Here is a 21,769-nt window from a genome sequence, read left to right on the forward strand (position 1 = left end):
AAATCAAATTCCTGGTTTACGTATAATGCAATTTTTGTCACATTCGAACTCGACCAATGCTTTTTTGTAAATGAATCAAATAATTTCTTTGAATATTAAAATGAATTGATGAAAATTCAATATAAAAGACAACGAGACAAATATCCAACACGAAGATACCAAATGGTGATGATATAAACAACTGTAGGTTATCGTATGGTCTTCAGCCATGTGAACATCCCTCATTGTAAAAAAATGTGAATCAATCCAAAATAGAATTTTTTCAAATAATGAGAATTAAGCGAGATAATAATAAGTTTGTTTGAAAATCCCAGTTTAAGTTATAAATTATAAAGACATGATAGAGAGATAAGTTGCAACTATGCTTGTATTGTTGCAACTATGAACACTTTTATTGTTGCAACTAAGAAAACCTGTGTTGTTGCAACTATGAAAACTTGTACTGTTGCAACTATGAAAACCTGTATTGTTGCAACTTGCATCTAAATAAACGCATCATAGATATCAGGATACACATTTTGTATTTGCGCCAGACGCGCGTTTCGTTTACAAAAGACTTATCAGTGACGCTCGAATAAAAAAAGTTCCAGAAGAGGCCAAATAAAGTACGAAGTAAAAATACATTTTCTCTCGGTTGAAGAATCCCAACTCTAGTCATGCTTATCTTCGAGGGATGAGAAGTTGAAATGATATTACACTAATTCTATGCAAAATAATCAGAAACACCTACAAATTATATAGATATAGGAAGATGTGGTGTGAGTGCCAATGAGACAACTCTCCATCCAAATAACAATTTAAAAAGTAAACCATTATATGCATGGTTAATACGAAAAGAGCTTTTCTTGATTGGAATAAGAGTTAAGTTGGATTAACACATAACATAAAATACATTTTGTAAGTCGTTTTCATATGCTTAAATTAAAACCAAGCTTGAACAAAAAAAATGCATGATGTCTCTTTTGTCTTTGTAAACAGCTTCTCTTATGGGTAAATCTTATTTTCATGAATATCTTTGAAGTCTTAAAGGTATCTAAATAGCAAGGAAAGATTGAAAGTTTAAATTTTAGATATAGTTTAAACATATTTATTTATAGTGGATTGTGAAACAAGTTTTGCAACTTATATTAATCCCTTTCCACTTTGCGGGTGCGAGTGCTGCCTTGTAGTGGCATTAGCCTACTCTTTTTCGAAATCTACAAGGGTGTCTTTAATGTGCAAGAGATATGGCTCTCTCTTAACACGGGTCAGCCATTTATCGTCCCGTCCGACGGACTATCATCGTTTCCTCAAGACCATACTCGCAAATGGTGTCAAGGGAGAGACGAAAATTGAGTTCCTGAAATTTTCATCCCAAACGGGAATCGAACCATGAACCTTTGTGTTAGATGTATTAATTTTAGATGTATGTTGCAGTTGGAAGACAGGGGCTGGATGTTACACCTACAGCAAAATGGAGAACAGCTACAGTGGAAGAAAAAAAGTCATCTGGTAATGAAAGAGGTACGATCAATGGAAGAAGAAAGTAGAATGGTAAAGGCAGTGAGTATTAAGAAGCAGGGAAGCTGGTTAAACTGGGAGGGAGCAAGACAGCAGAAGTTAGGATGGAATGAAATCTGGAAGATAGAGCCACATAGGTTGCAATTTAAGCTGGAGTCAGTATATGATGTATTGCCAAGCCCAACAAATCTAGCAACATGGGGATTGATAGATGACCCAAAGTGTGTTCTTTGTGGTAAGCCAGCAAACTTGGAGCACATATTATCATCATGCTCGAGTGCTTTGAAAGACGGGAGGTATACATGACGGCACGACAAAGTATTAGGGACACTAGCAGACACCCTAGAGAGAAACATCAGGAAGCCAAGGAAAAACAAGGAAAGACTTACTTTTGTCAATTTTGTTAAGGAAGGAGAGAAAGGTCAGAAGAAGAAGGTGGAAGGAAGTGGTTTACTGGTAACAGCAACTGATTGGCAAATGTTGGTAGATCTTAAACAGAAGTTACAATTCCCGCCACAGATTGCAGTAACAAACCAGAGACCTGACATCGTCATTTGGTCCGCCTCAACAAAACAGGCAATCCTGCTGGAACTAACTGTACCATGGGAAGAATGAATAGAAGATGCCTACGAAAGAAAGAGACTAAAGTACCAAGATCTACTTGCAGAATGATGTAGAGACAATAGATGGCGGTTTTGGTTATTTCCAGTGGAAGTGGGAAGCAGAGGGTCAGTCTATGTGGCGAGCATTGAGAGCACTTGGTATTGTTGGAGGGGAAAGAAGTAAACTAATAGGGAACTTGTGTAAAGAGGCAGAGACAGCATCGATGTGGTTATGGAGAAAAAGGTCAGAACAGTGGAAGCAGTAAAGTGAAGAGGCAGGGATGGATAGCCAAGTGGTTTCGGGCTGGGACTTGATCACTCCAGTCGGCGCACCTCTGGAGGTTGTAGTGGACAGCGCCGAAACAGCCGAGGATGGAGGATTCACCTGAAGACGGAACTACGCATCTTTCAAACAGGATGTATTAAGGTAATTGAAAGTTAAATGGCCAAAATGCTTCAGGCAATTGACATATTCCTACTCAAATATAAATGTAAGTGTCCATGGAATTATCACCAGCTTAACTCGTTATTCGAAAGAGACAATTTACATTATTTTAACATGCACTTTCACTTCTCAGTATTTGAAGTATGTATTATAGTTTATCCCCATTAATTAACTGTGTTTCAAAAACACCTTTGCATATAATATTCGGTTTAAAGTAAAAATCTGAATGCAATTCCTTATTTTGATCATTTCAGGACATTATAATTACCTGAAGTAATAACCAGCTCTTCTGTAAATTGTATATTATTGGAACGTATGTTCATTTCCCGATATTATCTTTGAAGGTAAGCTAGTATATAAGTGAACCTTTGTCGTTATATAACTGATATCGGTCACACCAGAAGTTCGACAATGTTACTGCCTGTGATTGCTTTATTTATTTTCATCTGCAATTCAAATGCTGCAAATTTGCTAGGGAATGGTGACTTTGAAAACGGAAATTTATCTCCATGGGATTGCCAGGATTGCAGTGCAAAAATTATTCAAGGAAGCAATCATTATCATGGACAACATAGTGTAGAAGTTAGTGGCAGGTGGGTTGAATCGTGTCCATCATAGTCATGTTCGAACAGCGTTAAATCTAAGACGTTTTCACTGAGAGCTGTTTGAATTTGAATTGTTTTTGTTTTTTACTTTGAAAGATTGTTTTATTTTGTTTTGACAAGAACTTTCATTTAGGAGATAACTGTATTGTATTTCAAGTTTCGACGGCATCAATTGGTGGTTTGAATTAAGGTCAGAAAATAAGTTTACTGGCGACACTTTAGCAGAGACAGTTATCGGGTATTTGCGACCGTCAAATCACAAATTGATGCCGTCGGAGCTTAACATTCAATATTGTTATCTCTTTTTAAACGTACAGACAACAACGTCAAATCATACATTTGAAAGTCATATGTCGTCTTTATTTACGCGTATTTTTCAAAGTATCAATTGTGAATGAATGCCATGAAAAACGATGACGTTAGCAAATCAAAATGAACAATGATGCACTAGAATAAGAATTTTAGGTGTTGATAATAAAACAAACTAGGCGTCAAATGTTTGTACCTTGTGAAATGATCTTGGTTATAATTTTTTTATGGTATAACCAAGAAAATGTAATTTTTTCATATGATGTTTTGCAATTACGCCTCTATGATCAGTTTATGAAAAGCTGGCGTTCTAGTACGTTGGATTGTGAAAAATTGGATATTTTGAAAATGTTCAAAATTGTAGTCTTTTTTTCTGTTGAACTAATAAGAGAAAAATTGGTAATATCGAAATAATAGCCTATAGTCTAGACGTTTGCGTTTAAGATTTTTGCCTAATTTAAAATGTTATTGTTCTTGGCCTAATATGTCAAAATATTTATCACTTATTCAAACATGTTGAAGAACTTTGGTATTAAAACTTTGTTGTTTGTTAAATGAAAACTGGAAACTACGGCCTTAACTGATAAAGTAGATTATATATGGTACTATTTGTTTTATATGGTTATTATTTTGATTTCTGTTTTCATTTATATTATGTCGCTTACTATATTATATGTGTTGTTGATGCTATAGCATTATATTGTATGGTGATTTGCAATAAAATTATTACAATTACAATTACAATATCTGATTTTTGAAATTTTGTCACCTAAACTGCATGTATGTTTTTAAAATTGATTTTGTGCCTTTAAGTAACAAAAAGGTCCAGAATTATAACTCTTTACAAATTAAAAAAACCAAACTTATTTACTCTAACTAATGCTATGTTTAACAAAAAATGTATTTCAGACATCACAACTGGGCTGGAATAGCGCAGACGTTCTCTGTTACGGGCGGTCATTCATATAAGTGTAGTATCTATATTAAGCTTCTTAACCTTGGAAGCGGGAAGTCGTATGCTCATGTTAACCTAAATATCGATTATCAACAAAATGGTAAATATATATTTTACAATGATTTAAGGCAGTGTATAGGTAAAGTCTTTGTCCCATAAAAATTACTCCCATGGTTCAGAAATGCATACAACAAGTTCTCTGCCAAGAAAATAGCTTAATTATGCTGATTGGACGAAAAATATTTGTTTTGGTTCAGAAATGCATAAATAAATAATTTGTTTATTTAAGTGTCATTTATTGATTGCAATAAAAATAATTCATACACAATATATATGTCGTGTACAAGTTGCGATTTTGTACAGGTTATAACATGTACAAAAATATTATACATGTTATAACTTGTATAATGCAAAAATACAAGTTATAACATGTACAAAAGTACCTCATACATGTTATAACCTGTACAAAATATTGCTTAAAAATGAATTTAACTTGTACAAAATCGAAAAATAAGGATATTTTCCTATTATCGCAACAGATGATATTAGCTATTCAATGACCTCAATAACCTTTTCATATCTTTTTTATTATTCCTTCATGTTAGTGTGTTTTGTCCTTTTTTGATACAGTAAATGTCCAGGGGTCGGTATTACGAAGCATTCCTAAGACCTGTTACGACTATCTTTGCCGGGACATATCTTTATTTGATGAATTATAATTGTGTGTGTCCACTTTGAAGGCAATAGTAAAATACTTTCATTCTAGTTGACACTAAGAGAAATAAGAAGATATCCAGGATAGATGTGTCTACAAATAAAATTGGGAATTGAAATTGGGTAGGTGTCTAACGACAACAACCCGCCAATAGAGCAGACAACATCCAAAGGCTACAAATTAATGCTTTCCAAGTAGACGATATATAATTAAAACATCAAAATGACATTTGCCTCATCTTATAGTTTATAAACAAAAAGTGAGTTATAAATTTACATAAGTCATGCTGACGGCCAAAAATGTTGAAGAGTAGATCCAAAGATATTGATAATGAAGCGTGGTCCAATGAAAACTATTTCAGCTCTCTCTTGCTTTTACAGTGTAAGCATATAAGACATTATTTTAGTCTTTGCATGCTATAAAAACGAGAGGGAGGAGTATTTCCCAAAATGATTAAGAATCGTTCTTAAATTTTTTTGGAAGAATTTAGAAACTAGTATATAATGTAATTGCCATTGAGGAATGCAAGCTTTAAGTAAATAGTTTCACACTTATTTAAACCATGATGGACTGCATAAAACATACAATTACACGAAAACACATTTTGCCAACATTATTCATGAAACATATATTTCCTTGTTGTTCTTTATGCATTGGTGAATTTAAATGTATATTTTACTTCTTTAAGATTTATTTTAAATTTTGTACAAGTTAAACCCATTTTTAAGCAATATTTTGTACAGGTTATAACATGTATGAGGTACTTTTGTACATGTTATAACTTGTATTTTTGCATCATACAAGTTATAACATGTACAATATTTTTGTACATGTTATAACCTGTACAAAATCGCAACTTGTACACGACATATACATACATAATAAAACAACCAATATCCAGCCAAAAACTGACTTACGAGACACTGTTTTACTAAATACATATTTACAAAGTAAAATAGCGTAAAAATAGAATATTAAAAATAATATACGTTGTTTCCACAATAAATAATCCTGAGCTTGCAACTCTAATAATTAGTTTTATATAAAACATATACGCATTTCACAAAATTGATAAAAATTCTCAAATATTTTCATATATATAATTGAATATCAGTTCATGAATCACATTGTCTAAATAATAAATAAAATAAAAAATTAACTATTTATAGAATATAAACTTTTAAAATAGATAAAACCCTTTAATTTGTCTAAAATTAGGCATAACAAAAAAGTTGAATCATTATAAAAATAATTTTCTATGGATAAAAAGTAGACTTTTACAAAAATAATGCTGGATTTCAGTGCCATTCATAATACTTAGAAATTTGTCATTAATGTTCAGATTGTCAAAATTCGTAATGTGTTTAGAACATTCGTAAAATAAGTCATATCTTAGATCTATAGTCTATACAAAGGACATTCCAGTAGGAAATGTTTTTCATCTTCAATTGCTCTAGAATCACACAATACACATACCCGTTCCTCTGTAGGAATAGGCGGCCTGGAGTACCTCTCTACTTTAATTGCGACAGGAAGAGAGCCTGAGCGGAAGAGGGCCATAGTATGTCTTTCAATTCTAAAAATGTTTGATTTAACGTATGTTTCAGTGTCTACAGAGCTTTTGTACATACGAAATGTCCGAAGCTTGTTCCCATTTCCCGTGTTGTATCTGTCATTATAAAGTTCTGTGTACCATTCTGTATTGTCAAGGTCGACAAGTTTATCACTAACCAATCGCATGGCACATTTTGTTGAGATCGATAAGTCATTAACCGTATCTTTAACATACAACCGATTAATGGTCTTTTCAACTTCGAAAGTCCATCCTTTTTTTTCGACGTGAAATCCACTTGAAGATTTTTTATGATTTTCTAGTTTCATTAGTACGTGAAAGTCTGCCCAGAAGTCGACAAAAGTGTATGCGTTGTTTAGTCCAACACGATGTCCATCCCGTATCATCTCTTGTCGCGATATTTGATGTATGCTTTCTCTCTGCCAAGAACATAGCTTATGCTGATTGGACGAAAAAACGTTTGTAAAAAGATCAATTATTGATTCTAATTGTCAGAGAGAGAGAGAGAGATAGTTTTAATAAATACGTTACATTTGACATATTTGCTCCGTTGTTTTCTTCTTAAAGTCAATTTGATTCCGTCGGTTTTTAGTTTGTAACCCGGATTAGTTTTCTCTTAATCGATTTCTGACTTTTGAACATCGGTCTACTTCTGTTGCTTTTATTTATTGCATTCTAAATAATCTACCCCGCAATTCGCACCTTGCTTGGGAAGTGATATGGAGTATTTATGTCATAGTTGATACGATAATCCAGCTCTAGCTTTTCCTTTGATGATTCCCTTTATTGAGGAATGTGGCTTACAAGGAAGCTATTTGAACAAGGGTTATTCATGGTAAAGATGAAATTAAAATTATGTTTTAGTTTTTTTGTTTTATCTCACATAATCTATTGTTGCGATTACTTAACAATGTTAATACGTTTTGATTTCCCTTATTTAGGATATAGAAACCGAGTGATCTATGTTATCATTGAGGTGTACAGTTTTTACGTATGTTTCGTTTTACTCAAACCCGTTTTCATATTTTTTTTTTAAAATTGGAGTAAAAAAAATGCTAACATTTCAACTTGTGTAATTTCAATATTGATTTTCCCTTTTTCCCTTTTTTGTATTACATTGTTTAAGTGCCGTAAGCTGTAAACGCTATTGTATTTCATGAATATAAATACTTTTTACAGGGAAAATAAGTATATTTACTAATACTGCAGTGAAATGCTGTCAACAAATTATATATTGATAATTCTGAAAATGTACAAGACAAGTTATGTGTACAAATTTAACCATCTAGTTTTTTTATGCTAATTTGAATAAATTCACTCCAGGTCACCACTATCGGGGTTTGTGTAATGACAAGTTTCACGAGGTAAGCTCAAACTTTGAGGAAATTGGTGGAGATTTTCACATACCCTCAGGTAAATCAATACTTTACACTTCTCGACTCAAAAATAGTTTTTGTAATAGTTGTTTCATTTTCATATGGGTTGCGTTCAATATCGTTGATGTTACATGGCGCTTCCTAGATTTTTGCTATTAAATATATACTTGTAGCTATCCTAGTCGCTAAATAGATCTAGATAACTCAACAATTCATGCAATCTAGAGTACACAAACTGACATCGGAAAGGTTTTTAATATATTTAGTTTATTTTCGATTTATGAGTTTGACTGTCCCTCTTTTATTTATAATGACGTCATTTTGATAGGCAAGCTACGTAGAATATCGTTCAACACAAATTTATTCCTAAGATATAGCGGCTATACTAACTGCTACGATATTGGACACAACCCTGGATATGTTACTATTTAAAATAAGTAATTTTTGAATTTGTTTAATAAATATCTTCCTCATTATCTAATTCTTCTTCTGATAAACGGATTCAAGAATTTTAATTGCAGACGCCAAAGACACACAAACATATCCAAAGTTAAGAATTTAGATATTATTTGCAAACACCCCTCTTCCGCACTGTAAAAAGCGAAAATATTGGATGGAAACAGTAAATAATAGTTATCTAACAAGTGTCACTTTATATGGCGTTGTCAGTTTATTTTCGATTAATGAGTTTGACTTGGTTTTCAATGTTTACTCCATATTCCCTTTTGAAAAAAATGAATGTGCCTCGTGACCAAGAGCAAAAGAGCATTTATGATAGAAGAAGAATCTGAATTTATTAAAAAGTATCTTTAAACTTTTCAAATTTTGCTAAATTCATTGGTATCTTCTGAACATCTCAAAATGAGACCAACAGGGTTTCCCCATGGTCAATTTTTTTTAGCCACCTCTTTCGCCAAAACTATATATTTTTCGGCACTTTTTTTTTTTTTTTCGCCAAGTAACATAAATATTTATTTTGTTTAAAATTTACCTTATTTCTACACCCCCTCCCTTAAATAAGATGAATTTGCCCAATGTGTCTATGATTATTCTCTCAAACTTATTTTAGAGTCTTCATTTTAATGAATAAACACTAAACATATTTACTTTACTCAGACCAATATATAAGTCCCTGCTTCCATTCACAAATGTAAGATGTTTTAACATGCCCAGTTATTCCGTTTTTATTAGAAATTATTATCCTTGATAGTTATGTCAGATTTGACATAGACAGGCTAAAAAAATACGCCTTAGCTTAAGGAAGATTGAGTATTCCCCCACTGGTTTATATAAGAACTAAAATATATAACAAGTTCAAAACTTCAACATTTTTTGTGTTTTGTTTGCAGTTTTTCATTAACTGAAATTTTTTTAAGCCATTAAGCACAAAATTAAACATTCAAAAATATATGTCTAAAGATATCTGACTGACTCGTGTTTTTTAATTTGATAATGCAAGGGCCCAATTATGTTGATATGGATATTGTATTGTCTTTTCAACTTTTCTTTTGGAAGGAGTTAACCAGGCAAAGGTGTATGTACAGGTGGAGGACCCGTCGATAAACTATATGGTTGATTATGCCAGCTGTGAACAAATAACACACGACGCTCAGTGGCGGGCACATGCCAACGCTCGGATAGACAGTATAAGAAAAGGGCCGCTCACTATTAAGTAAGTAGAGCTTGTTCAGTATTGACATACAAATTTCATTACATTATGATATTTGTTTTATATGTGTTCATATGATAAATCATGCAAGTGAACACTCAATTTTCTCTAAGAATTTATATCTTAGCTACTAGTAACATTTTTTTTATGCATGCTTTTATAAGATCACTGTAATTCTAGGTTTTCAGTCGATTTAAAAAAAACCTCAAGGTGTGTTTGTCTTGAAATGTTAATCCATTAAATATTGTATTGGGGATTTTTCTATCAATGATAATAATTTCTAAAAAAACCGGAATAACTGGTCATTTATAATAAAGGATAGTTATGTGACCAACAGATTTAACAAAACATGAGTCAAATCGTTTTGAAACAGTAAAAAATTCTTTAAATGACCCAAGTATTGACATGTATATTATATGAAAGAACCACCTCTTAATTTCAACTGTTTTAGGCTTGATGCAGCGAGTAATTTAGATACAAGTGGACTTTCAGTTCAGGTAAAGAGTAACTTAAATTTATCACATTTTCAACAATATCATATCTGAAATCAAAGTAAAAGTATAATGTTTAGGTGTTTTAAGATTTAATCATTAACACTTTATAAAACAAAACCAAAAAAACTACTTGCACTTATTTTGTATTAAAATCTTGATAGTGATATGACAGTGTCAAACAAAAGAGAAAAAAAACCAACAATTAACCAGTTATCAGTCTGGCACGGCGAATATCAATTTTAATAGAATAAAACAAAAGATACAAAACATGGCATATCGGCAATGAAGTAGTCTAAAATGTTTGATTTAAATTAATACTCTCATAATGTCAAAATCTTCACAAATATCATAGTTTTAAATATTTCTTCTACAGATTAAGCAGACAAAAAGTAAATTCGCTTTTGGAACAGCTTTTAATGCTCCATATGTTACAGACAGTTCACATACTGCTTATCAACAGTTCATTATTGATAATTTTGAGTGGGGAGTACCAGAAAACGCACTGAAGTGGAAACTAATGGAATGGACGAAGGTTTATATTCATTACTTATGATTTATATTCATTACTTTAGGATTTATATTCATTACTTTAGGATTTATATTCATTACTTTAGGATTTATATTCATTACTTTAGGATTTATATTCATTACTTTGGGATTTATATTCATTACTTTAGGATTTATATCACCAGGTTAAGGATGTACACAGTTGTAGGTCTTTGAGGAGCCACCAATTTCTAGAATTAAACTTTTTTTAAAACCTGATCTTTTAGTTTTTATGACTATAAAACAATGATTGGTGAAGAAAAGATCATATGGTGGTGCGCTTTTCTTTGGCTAAGGCCCTCTGAAAGTACCAAATTTTGATGGTTTTTTTTCCATTTTTCATAAATTTTTACCCTTTTTTGGTCTATTTTTGTGCCAAGAAATCACTGTTCTACAATTAAACTTTTTTCCATACTCTCAATAAAGATGAAGTGGACCAATCTGAATGAATTCAACTAAAAAAAGTAGGTGTTAATATAAGAAGGTTAATCTCATATTCCAAGGATTTGTACAATAAGACTAAACAAATCCTTGCCCATTCAAAAATAGAAACGTACTGAACTCTCGTATTTACAGTTAAGGTATATAAAAACAAAGGGCGATTGTGTCCGTTGTCAATGAAATTTACACTACCGTCATAAGTGAAATAGTGATAATTAGAATATTATTGGTGATCTCAACTCGATTACTTTTTTAACTTTTGTCGTACTGGCTTTACGAGAAAATCAATCTCATTGAATTGACAAACAATAATCCATAACTCTCTTGTCAATGAAATTAACGACATCATCATAAGTAACATTGCGATAAACAGATTATCATTGGTCATCTCAATCTCATTTTACCTTACTACCTTAAAGCTGGGGTCACACATTCACGATTTTTACTGCCGTCCTTGACGTTCAGAATTCAGTAATTTAGCATGACTTTAAGGTGCCAGTACCCGATATATGTGCATTTTATAGTAAAAAATAGCCAATATTTATGTATCAGAAGCACTCTACTGTTAAATAAATAACTAAAAGTTAACATTAGATCAATTTTGTAAAACTGCTCTATTTTGAGGCCAAAGAGGGCTCTTACCGGACCTACTCCTTTATTAAAAGTCTGATCAAGATCCTATAAATCGTGGATGGAAATTCCAACTTTCATTAAAATTTGTTATTTTTTTTTAATCACGACAACAATCAGATATTGTTCAGGAAGCGTCGATATTCAACCGTTTCCAAGGGAATTTATCCCGATAATCCCGTTCTAAATCCGCTTCTAATCCGATTTATATTTTTCGCCAGGTAAAATTCGACCGAGTCTGTCACGACTACGTCCCGATTCTCTCGTATGTAATCCGACAGAGATCATATAATAACAAGACAGTGAATAGACCCTGACGGAAGTTATCCGTTCGAAAACTGTCGGTATACTCGGGACGTTCAGATACTGTCGGAACGTAATCCTATCACGGTCCGCTCTATCGAATTGCAAACGGCTAAGTATTGTCTCAGTCCTATTGTATTCTGTAATTGTCGGGACTCTGACGTGGGTATCATTGACGAATTTAAAACTAATAACGGGACTGTTTTAGAACGGTTTCGGCAAAAACGGTTCGCAATCGACAAGATCTGGATGCAATCTGGACTCAATCGGTAGAAAAACAGCAATGAAAAATTCCCCCAGATCATTCCTGTATCATAGGACACCGTCCCGAATACACAGAACATTGTTAGGAACTCGATTCGATACAGCAGAATCTGTCACGCCATAGGAACGATTGTAATCCGACTAGACAAAATCGGCTGAGATTCCCCGAATGTTACGGGACGCACTTAACTGTCGGGGTGCTTTGCCGAACTACTCGGACCATTCCCGACCTTTAGGAATCTGTTACGAACTAAAACGACTGCGTTCAGACAATAATAGGACATTCCAGATAATTGAGGATACTAATCCGACTTTTTCAATTTTCATGCCGTATCGCTGTCTGATCTTAACCGGGAGCAATAATCGGCAATGTGTGAATCCCGCATTAGCAAGAAAATCAATCTCGTTGAGATGACCAACAATAATCTATTATAATTTTCTTCAGATTTACATCGCTAATTTTAATAACATTCATTATTTTTCATATTTGAAGAAATTCTTAAAAGAAGTGAACTTCTTTACAAAGCTCTAATCTAAAATTTGCAGATATCTTATAATCATTCAAAAGTTCTAATTCTAGCATGGCATAAATACCTACTATAATGTTTTACCTAAAATTGTGTCATACACATCTATTTCAGGGTCATATAAACTATAACAAAGGAATGGACGCCGTAAGAAAATTGAGAGCTCATGGGTAATTATGTGAATAGAATAAGAACGATAGCATACTCAAACAATTGAAGCGAATTATGCTGTTTTTCTCCAATTAAACTATGTTGGCACTGTAATTGAAATAACATCACTCAATACACTGTATTGCTTGTATTTTCTCAATTAAATAAAATACCATTCCTAGGTTTTGTAACAGATGAATTGAAAAAAATATTCCTTTATTCAAATATGACTCTGGTTATATACAATTTAGATTTGAAGTGTACTTGATCATTTAAAATTGCGGATAGTTTTAACTTTCTTTTGTACAGTGAACAGTCCTTCGCCAATAGTGTACGTTTATATCGATTCGCAGCATACAGATGGTAAATGCGTAAAGTTGAAAATGTGTTAGTCTTTTTTCTGGTATAAATGAAGGGTATTTACATGAGTTTATTGAAACTGTTAAATATACATTTCAACGTTTTATTTCGAAAGTAAAGCTTTGCAGAGATCCATACAGTTTGTTTGAATGTTATTAATACTTTTATTACTAAAAAAGGATAAAGGTACGTGGCCATAATATGTTTTGGGATGACCCGAATCATGTACCCGAGTGGTTGAAAGGTATGTCATCATCACAGGCGTTACAACTGATGCACAAGAGAGTAAATGATATGGTCTCTCATTCTAAAGGAACGTAAGTGTCTAGCGTTTTTTAAATATATATTTTCACATCTTGTTTAACTGTATCTTGGGTCATCTTACATGTTACTCTAATGGCAACCTATCAAATCAAATGATATAAGAAGATAATTATGGATTAGTATAATACTTTATCGCTATTTTGTGCATTTTTCCTTTGATCTTTTTTTGTGATAATTTTCATATCATGCTGCTCGCTTGAGATGGAAAATTATCGCTAGAAACTAAGAAGCAAAGAGGCTTTGCTAATGAAATTGACATGAAACTGACAACATCATCAAAGGTAAAATAGCGATAAACAGATTATCATTGGTCATCTCAACTCGATTGCTTTTCTCGCTTTCGCCGTGTCCGGCTCAAGCGAGAAAATCAATCTCGTTGAGATAACCAACGATAATCTATAATTATCACTACTTATAAAAGCATCATGATTAGTATCGCACATTTGCAACACTCTCATACAAAGTAGAGCACTGTCTTATTTGTATCTCTTTTGGTCAGACTCATTTGTTTTTATGTTTTCGTGCCCTCAAATAAATTATATATCTGGATTTCAAATAGAAAAAAATATATCATACAAACAGAAAATAGACTCATACGTTTATTCTACCACTCATTCGGTACCACTGCTGATGGTCTTTTTTGTCATTTTTAAACTTTTTAACAGCGGAATACTGTTGATACTTTGGTATCAATTTGAGGACTCAGTTGATAATCACTTTTATATGTATTCCAAACTTTGCTGGGATTGTCTTATAGTATAAGACATTAATCAGAGACTATAACAGATTTAAACAGGTACCAAATTTCCGGATAAACGAATAGTAATAAGATATTTGCTGACGAGTTTATTACGTTTGGATAGACTCATAATTACATTTGAGGGTTAAGGTTGTCTTTTGAGAACCTAAAATTAAAATTGAGAATGGAAATAGGGAATGTATCAAAGAGACAACAACCCGACCATAGAAAAAGCAACAGTTTGAGAACCTAATCTCCTCTTCCTTTTATCTGAATTAGCACACAAACGTAAAGGTACCGAAAAATAACGAGCTCCATAAAATAATTAGAGATCATATATTTAGATTCACAAAGACTGAAAAAAAAAATTGTTATCGTATCCCAGATTATTCACTATCTCCTAAAGAAAGCTTAAAATACTCAATCTACACTCAGTTTCCAATGTCACATTTTAAAAGATGATTCATCTCCACTATATTTCAATGGGATTATCTATTGAAATCTTAAGGTAGTATATCTTAATTTTACAAGTGCGTTATGAAATAATCTCCTCATTGGTAAATTTTATTGTACTTTTAGACTGGAACATTGGGATGTTAACAATGAAAATCTTCATGCCCATCCGTTTGAGGATTTAACACACGATCCACATATTACACAGAAGATGTTTGATTGGATACATGCATTAGAACCAAATAATAAATTATTCCTGAATGAGTATAATGTGATAACTTCCGGCGATGTAACAACGGTTTGTTTTTTTTAAGCAAAAAAGTGGAACATATTACTTCTTAGTGGCATTGATATTTTTCATATCAAGTTTTAAGGAGACTGTGGTTATGTATTTATCAGGCAAAATTAAAGTAGAGATTAAAATGCAACGTAAGAACAATAGGTGAATAAACAATTTACCAAAAAACATGAAGGGAATCAATAAAATATTTTATAATTGGTACAAAACTCTCTCTCTCTCTCTGCAAAAATAATATCACATGCAATATCAGGAAAAAGGTAGAACGTTTAAGATTACGAATGCATTTTAATTCGATGAGAAACTGTAATAACATATGAGTAAATTTACATATTTTAGCCCTTCAAAAGTCTTGGTAAGAGATATAAAGACAGTGGAGTACCCATTTATGGAATGGGCATACAAGGACATTTTGGCTCAAGCAACATCAACTTAGATGTTTTAAAGGTAAACTAATTATAAAAAATATAGCTAAAATGTTTATGTAATTTGATGAGTTTTTGCGTATTGTTAAAAACCCACACTTTAAAAGCAGTTCAGTATTGACGTCGTTTAAAAAAAAATATGCAACTTTCTTCTGATCGATTAAATACAAGAATCTTATTTTTATAAAAAAAAAAAAAAAATTAATTGAAATTTGCTATTAATAATAAACTTTTGCAGAGTATTTGAAAATAAGAGATCCATCTCCATTGTGCCAAACTTTGGTTTCTTTTGAAGACTTGGATTTACATTTGGTCCTTTATGTTAAATCAGCTCTACAACGTTTGAACCAGGTTGAGGACTTTTAAAATATTTTTACCTAAAGCCTTATTTCAAATATTGGTTATAAAAAATATCTCAGGCTTCAAGCGTTCCAATTCAAAAGGAGTCTCCCGTGACTATCTACTTGAAAACTATACTCTATAGACTACTTACACCTATAAAGATTCCAGTTTTAAAGAGGTTGACACTACAGAACAGAAGTGTTTTTAAAGGGCTGAACAAAATCAGTTTTGAAGAGAATTTTAAAGTGGTATTATATTATATTTTGAATAAATGCAACGAATTGAACTGTTTCGATACCTTTGTTATAAATAAGTGTTTTATTCTAGCAAAGTGTTACATTCACTTTGCAAAAATAACAGAATCAGACAGTCTGCTTATATGTGGTCATGGTTTGATTAAATTTTATACATCACGATTAAAAATTGTTATATATTTATATTTCTCTTAGGACAAACACGAGTATTTGTCGACAGATGCGGGAAATAATCGGATTGTATATTATATACACTCCAAAGGAATATGAAAATATTATAATGTGTATATTCATTTCGAAGTATCGTAAATCCTTATTATTTCTTATTCGCATAATAACAATAATATATTTTTTTGCTCGGGGAATTCTTGATTTAAGATTTGGTAAGATCACTTGACATTCAATTTTTTTTTTTTTTTTTTCTTTTTCAAAAAAGCGTTTGCGATTATCATTATATTTCAGTATAGACTTGATAAAGTTGCAGAGGCTGGATTACCGATATGGATTACTGAACTAACCTTTAAAGATGCTAATGAAAACAATAAGGCAACCGCATTGGACAATGTAATGACAATGTTTTTCAGTCACCCAGCAATAGAGGGTGTTCTACTTTGGGGATTCTGGGAAAATGCAATATATGACAAAACACTTTCTCTAGCAACCGGAAGTAACGTAACTGTAAGTATTCAATTAAGTAGTACTTATATCTGGGACATAATAGCATAATTTAAAAAGCTTATTTGAATCTTCTCACATAAAAGCAGAAATAATGATACAAGCTCAAATGAAGCAAATAATGAATAAGGGGTTTCAGTCATGCAGTTATCTTTTGACAAATTGGACCGTTCTCTTGTAATAAACCACACGTTAGTTAACCGTAAATAAAAATTAAAAACTTTTGACCAGTTTCTTATTCAATGTATATTATGCTGTATGATATATATTGCTTAATTGCTGTTGATGATTCTATCGCAAATGTTACAGAACATGGTCATACCTGTTTTCAATAGTTCTACAATCTCAGTCTTACTTTTAACGATATAGCCGATTCTCTTTCAGTCAAGTGAGGTTATTTCACCCTTACACAATATTCTGACTCCAAACTATTCAGGCTTGACCCTCACTCTAAACTGCAGTGTGTTTGCTGAATTATTAGCAAACACATCTGTTGAAGTCTGTGATCCATTTTGAAAGTAAACAAAAGACTTTTGATGTAGTTGATTTGTTTAAGCTTCCATCTGGCACCGGTGGTATGTGGTATATTCTATTTAATTTTGTACAATACGGCCCGTACTGAAAGGAAATTTAATGACAAGACAACATCAGTTGAAAAAAATAACAATTAGCTAAGTAATTCACATCAGCGTGCGCTTTATAAGTTTCAGCGCTGTACACATAGACAGTCACAGTCCGTTTGAGGATTTAACACACGATCCACATATTACACAGAAGATGTTTGATTGGATACATGCATTAGAACCAAATAATAAATTATTCCTGAATGAGTATAATGTGATAACTTCCGGCGATGTAACAACGGTTTGTTTTTTAAGCAAAAAAATGGAGCATATTACTTCTCAGTGGCATTGATATTTTTCATATCAAGTTTTAAGGAGACTGTGGTTATGTATTTATCATGACAAACTAAATTAGAGATTAAAATGCAAAGTAAGAACAATAGGTGAATAAACAATTTACCAAAAAACATGAAGGGAATCAATAAAATACTTTATGATTGGTACAAAACTCTCTCTCTCTCTCTGCAAAAATAATACCGTATAGCGGGTTATTTTCGCGGGGTGTAAATTTTCGCGTATTTTCGCGGATAGAACAAAATCGCCAAAATAAATTCCGCCAAATTAAAAGTGTACATACAAAGGTATTGATAAAAGTTTTCAATCCGCCAAAATAATAACCGCCAAATTATTTCGTATACCTTATTCAATGAAAATCGCGAAATTTTACACCCGCGAAAATAACCCGCTATACGGTATAACATGCAATATCAGGAAAAAGGTAGAACGTTTAATGCAATTTGCCATAGCCATTCTAGTCATGACATCAATTACACACTGGATGAATATTAATCTATATATTATGTTAACATTACTTTATTGTATTGGTTATATTTTTTATATAGCCAAATGCTGCAGGAAGAAAATGGATCGAATTATTCCACCAAAGATTTAGAACAAACGAAAGTCACAATTTTAATGGTGCTAATCATAGAGTGAATACGAGAGTTTTCTATGGTGAACACCAGTTGATACTTAAACAAAACGGAAAAACGATTCACACAGAGAATGTAAGCTTTACCCAAGCACGAACGGCAACGATTCATTTACAAGGAACAGGTAAATTCATATATGAAATAAGTCGTTATCTTCATTAGATATTATACTTGTCTGTCAAACTTATTAGCTTTAAAGTTTTGATATGTTAGTTCGATGTGTTTCCATACATTTACATCAATAATTCTTTATCATCCTGGATAGGAGATACATGTATGGAAAGATGTAGAACAAAAGTTAAATAAGCATCTGATACACTTTCAAAAAGAATGAACAACTGAAGTAAAATGAATCAGCTTAATTTTTTCTATTAATTTCCATATATACTTATTTGTTTTGTTGCTCGATAAATTCAATAAGCTATTCGAAAAGGTTTTTCCTATTGTATGATGGTAGAGTTAATTTTGATGTTATATTTTGGCATGTATGCTTAATATTTTTTTTTTACCTCAAAAACATTTATCAAAGTAGTACTAAGAAACTTAAGTATCAATAAGTAGGAAATAATTACAAAACTAAAATATTGATTAAGTAGAAAGAACTGAGACCAAAGTTGTATAAATAGACTCATCGTGACAGTCCCGTCGCCATCCAATAACGGTAAATTAATAATAGGGACGTATTTTAATAGACATTTCCAAAATCTATAAAAGGACAATTCTTGCTGTTTATATTAGATTTATCTAAAGTCAGTTTGCTCTCCTTGTCAGGAATATGATAGTTATTATCCGTTCATTTGATGTGCTTTTATCATTTAATTTGGCCATTTGATTAGGGACTTTCCGTTTTGAATTTTCCTCTGAGTTCAGTATTTTTGTGATTTTACTTTTTGCATATCTATGGAAATGGTTTATAGATATAGGAAGATGTGGTGTGAGTGCCAATGAGACAACTCTCCATCCAAGTAACAATTTAAAAAGTAAACCATTATTATGTTTGAACTAAGTGTGCGATCATCTAGTGCAATAGATCGAAATGCCTTGTAATAATCATGGTTTGATTATTTTCTAAAATCAGAGAATATACTCTTGAGTGTTTTAAAATCTTAGGATTAGCATGGTATATTGGGATAAGACCAAACACTACTTACTTTAAAATAGAAAAACTATTTTCCGATTACAGTTACAATGTAGATGCTGCTGAAATTTCAAATTAATCTTTCTTTTGATTTTCTTTCAGGACAAAACATTCATGTTTCGAATGTTGCCTTCGGATAAACCATTATCTCAACAACAACGTGTTGGCAAACAAAACAGACACTTATATAAAACCATGTATTTTGATATGAAAAAAATAATATAATCGAGTCAAAAATTTTATTTCCAGTGTCAGATGATAGCCAAATGTATGCTGATTTCATCAAAAATATATGATTTCTATACTCGTTTTGTTTCATTAACATAAGGGTGATAATTTGCGCTTTTCGATGTTAAAATGAAAGTTCACTTGACACTGATTACACATAAAATGGTGCATTATATTTTTACATATAATACGTACAAAAAACTGCATCTTCTGGTTCACACAGTGTCTCTGCATGATGGATTTTTCAAGGTCATATGGCTTCCAACCTAAGCAAAACGTTCCATGGCTTTGTCATGTATCAGTATGAACTAAAAGCCTTGAACATCAAATTTTCCTATGAGCTTGACCTTAATAATAAGGTCATAAAGTAAGGACCTCAAATCAAAAGACTCTAGGTCTCTACTATTTATTATTGATGAGATATGTCACTATACAGCTAGTTTTAAAAATGAAAGGGGAAAAACTTCTATTTAATGCAAACGTATCTTTCCAAACAAAATGTATGTGTTTTAACATGTGGCATATAACAATTTTAAAAGAAAACATATTTGTCAGTATCTTATACAGTTTCTGAAAGTTAGTAATAAAAAGCTAATTTTAAATTTAAAACATGACCATTATCTTTGACCGTGACCAAAATTTTCTTTAAGTGGACTAAGGACGTAAACACAAGGGCTTTATCTATTATGGTCTACCATTTTCAAAAACATATCTCTTATTTCAAAAATAGAAAAATATGGAGTCTTCATAACTCTTCGGTCAAAACGAAAAGTAACTCTTTGGGGAAATATCGAGCTATTTGGAAAAATAAATTCTGCGCGATCTTTTACGGTTTCGAAAGAAATGTCATATCAAGAAAACAGTGTTTCACACAAAAGTGTTCAGTTAAACAGGGTAAGTTTCAAAAACGTATTAGCTGTACCCTATCATATACAAAAAAAAAACCGCGAGAAATATATAAGTTGGAAAATAAAATCATTACAAAGCCAATACGTCTTTCCACGGAGAAGTAGAAAGATCTAATAATGGATAGATAAAGACAACAGTAGTAAACCACTGTTCGAAATTCATAATTCGATTGACAGAAATCAAATCCGGTTTACAAACTAAAACTGAGGGGAAAATATCAAACATTAGAGGAAAACAACGAAACAACAGAAACACTTCAGTGAAAAAAAAACAAAAAACAAACCAAACGACAATGTAACACACACAGAAACGAACTATAAGATAATAATTGCCATTTTCCTGACTTGGTATAGGAAGTTTTAAGAAAATGATGGTTTGAACCTGGTTTTGTGGCTAGCCAAACCTCCATTGTCATTTTAGTGTTAAATATAACACTAAAATGACAACTATACATGATAGGACTACAACACCAATAAATAGTAGAACATTCAGAACAGAGAAATACACAAATAAACAAAACAATAAAACATTACTACATTCTTATAGTTATCAAATGTACCAGGCTTATACATTTATAAGCCAGACGCGTCTTTCATCTACACAAAACTCATCAGTGACGCTCATGTCAAATAAAGGCAACAGTAGTAAACCTCTGTTCAAAATTAGTAAATCTATGGACAAAAAACCAAATCGGAGTAACAAAGTAAAACTGAGGGAAACGCATTAAATATAAGAGAAGAACAACGACAAAACATTAAATGAAACACACACAGAAACGGACTGAGCATTAGACAAAATCCGATGAGAATAACATCAAAACCAAATACATGAATTTGGGATAGGTAAGTACCGTGACACGTCTTATAGTAATGTGAATTCAAACTCAAATATAAGAGAAAATAAACGACACAACGGAAACACAACGTTAAAATGTAACACTCACAGAAACGAACTATAATATAACA

General features: G+C 32.0%; 1 protein-coding gene across 1 annotated transcript; it reads left to right on the forward strand.

The window, feature by feature from the left end:
* The first annotated feature begins 2,922 nt into the window (after window positions 1–2,922).
* LOC134710749 (uncharacterized) lies at window positions 2,923–19,900 on the forward strand. The gene is made up of 13 exons (XM_063571148.1): window positions 2,923–3,140; window positions 4,371–4,516; window positions 8,028–8,117; window positions 9,596–9,752; window positions 10,201–10,246; window positions 10,617–10,775; window positions 13,069–13,124; window positions 13,644–13,781; window positions 15,107–15,278; window positions 15,618–15,725; window positions 16,762–16,977; window positions 18,440–18,653; window positions 19,770–19,900. Exons 1-13 carry the CDS (start codon window positions 2,959–2,961, stop codon window positions 19,805–19,807), a joined length of 1,722 nt encoding a protein of 573 aa, XP_063427218.1. The 5' UTR covers window positions 2,923–2,958; the 3' UTR covers window positions 19,808–19,900.
* Window positions 19,901–21,769: the final 1,869 nt, after the last annotated feature.

This window comes from Mytilus trossulus, chromosome 1 (assembly GCF_036588685.1).
Source record: "Mytilus trossulus isolate FHL-02 chromosome 1, PNRI_Mtr1.1.1.hap1, whole genome shotgun sequence".
Classification (NCBI taxonomy): domain Eukaryota; kingdom Metazoa; phylum Mollusca; class Bivalvia; order Mytilida; family Mytilidae; genus Mytilus; species Mytilus trossulus.

Excerpts from the sequence above, each read along its gene's own strand:
- LOC134710749 (XM_063571148.1), top strand. The coding sequence starts at position 2,959 with ATGTTACTGCCTGTGATTGCTTTATTTATTTTCATCTGCAATTCAAAT. Across the intron at positions 9,753-10,200 it reads AAAGGGCCGCTCACTATTAA|GCTTGATGCAGCGAGTAATT; the intron begins GTAAGTAGAGCT and ends CAACTGTTTTAG. Across the intron at positions 10,776-13,068 it reads AACTAATGGAATGGACGAAG|GGTCATATAAACTATAACAA; the intron begins GTTTATATTCAT and ends CATCTATTTCAG.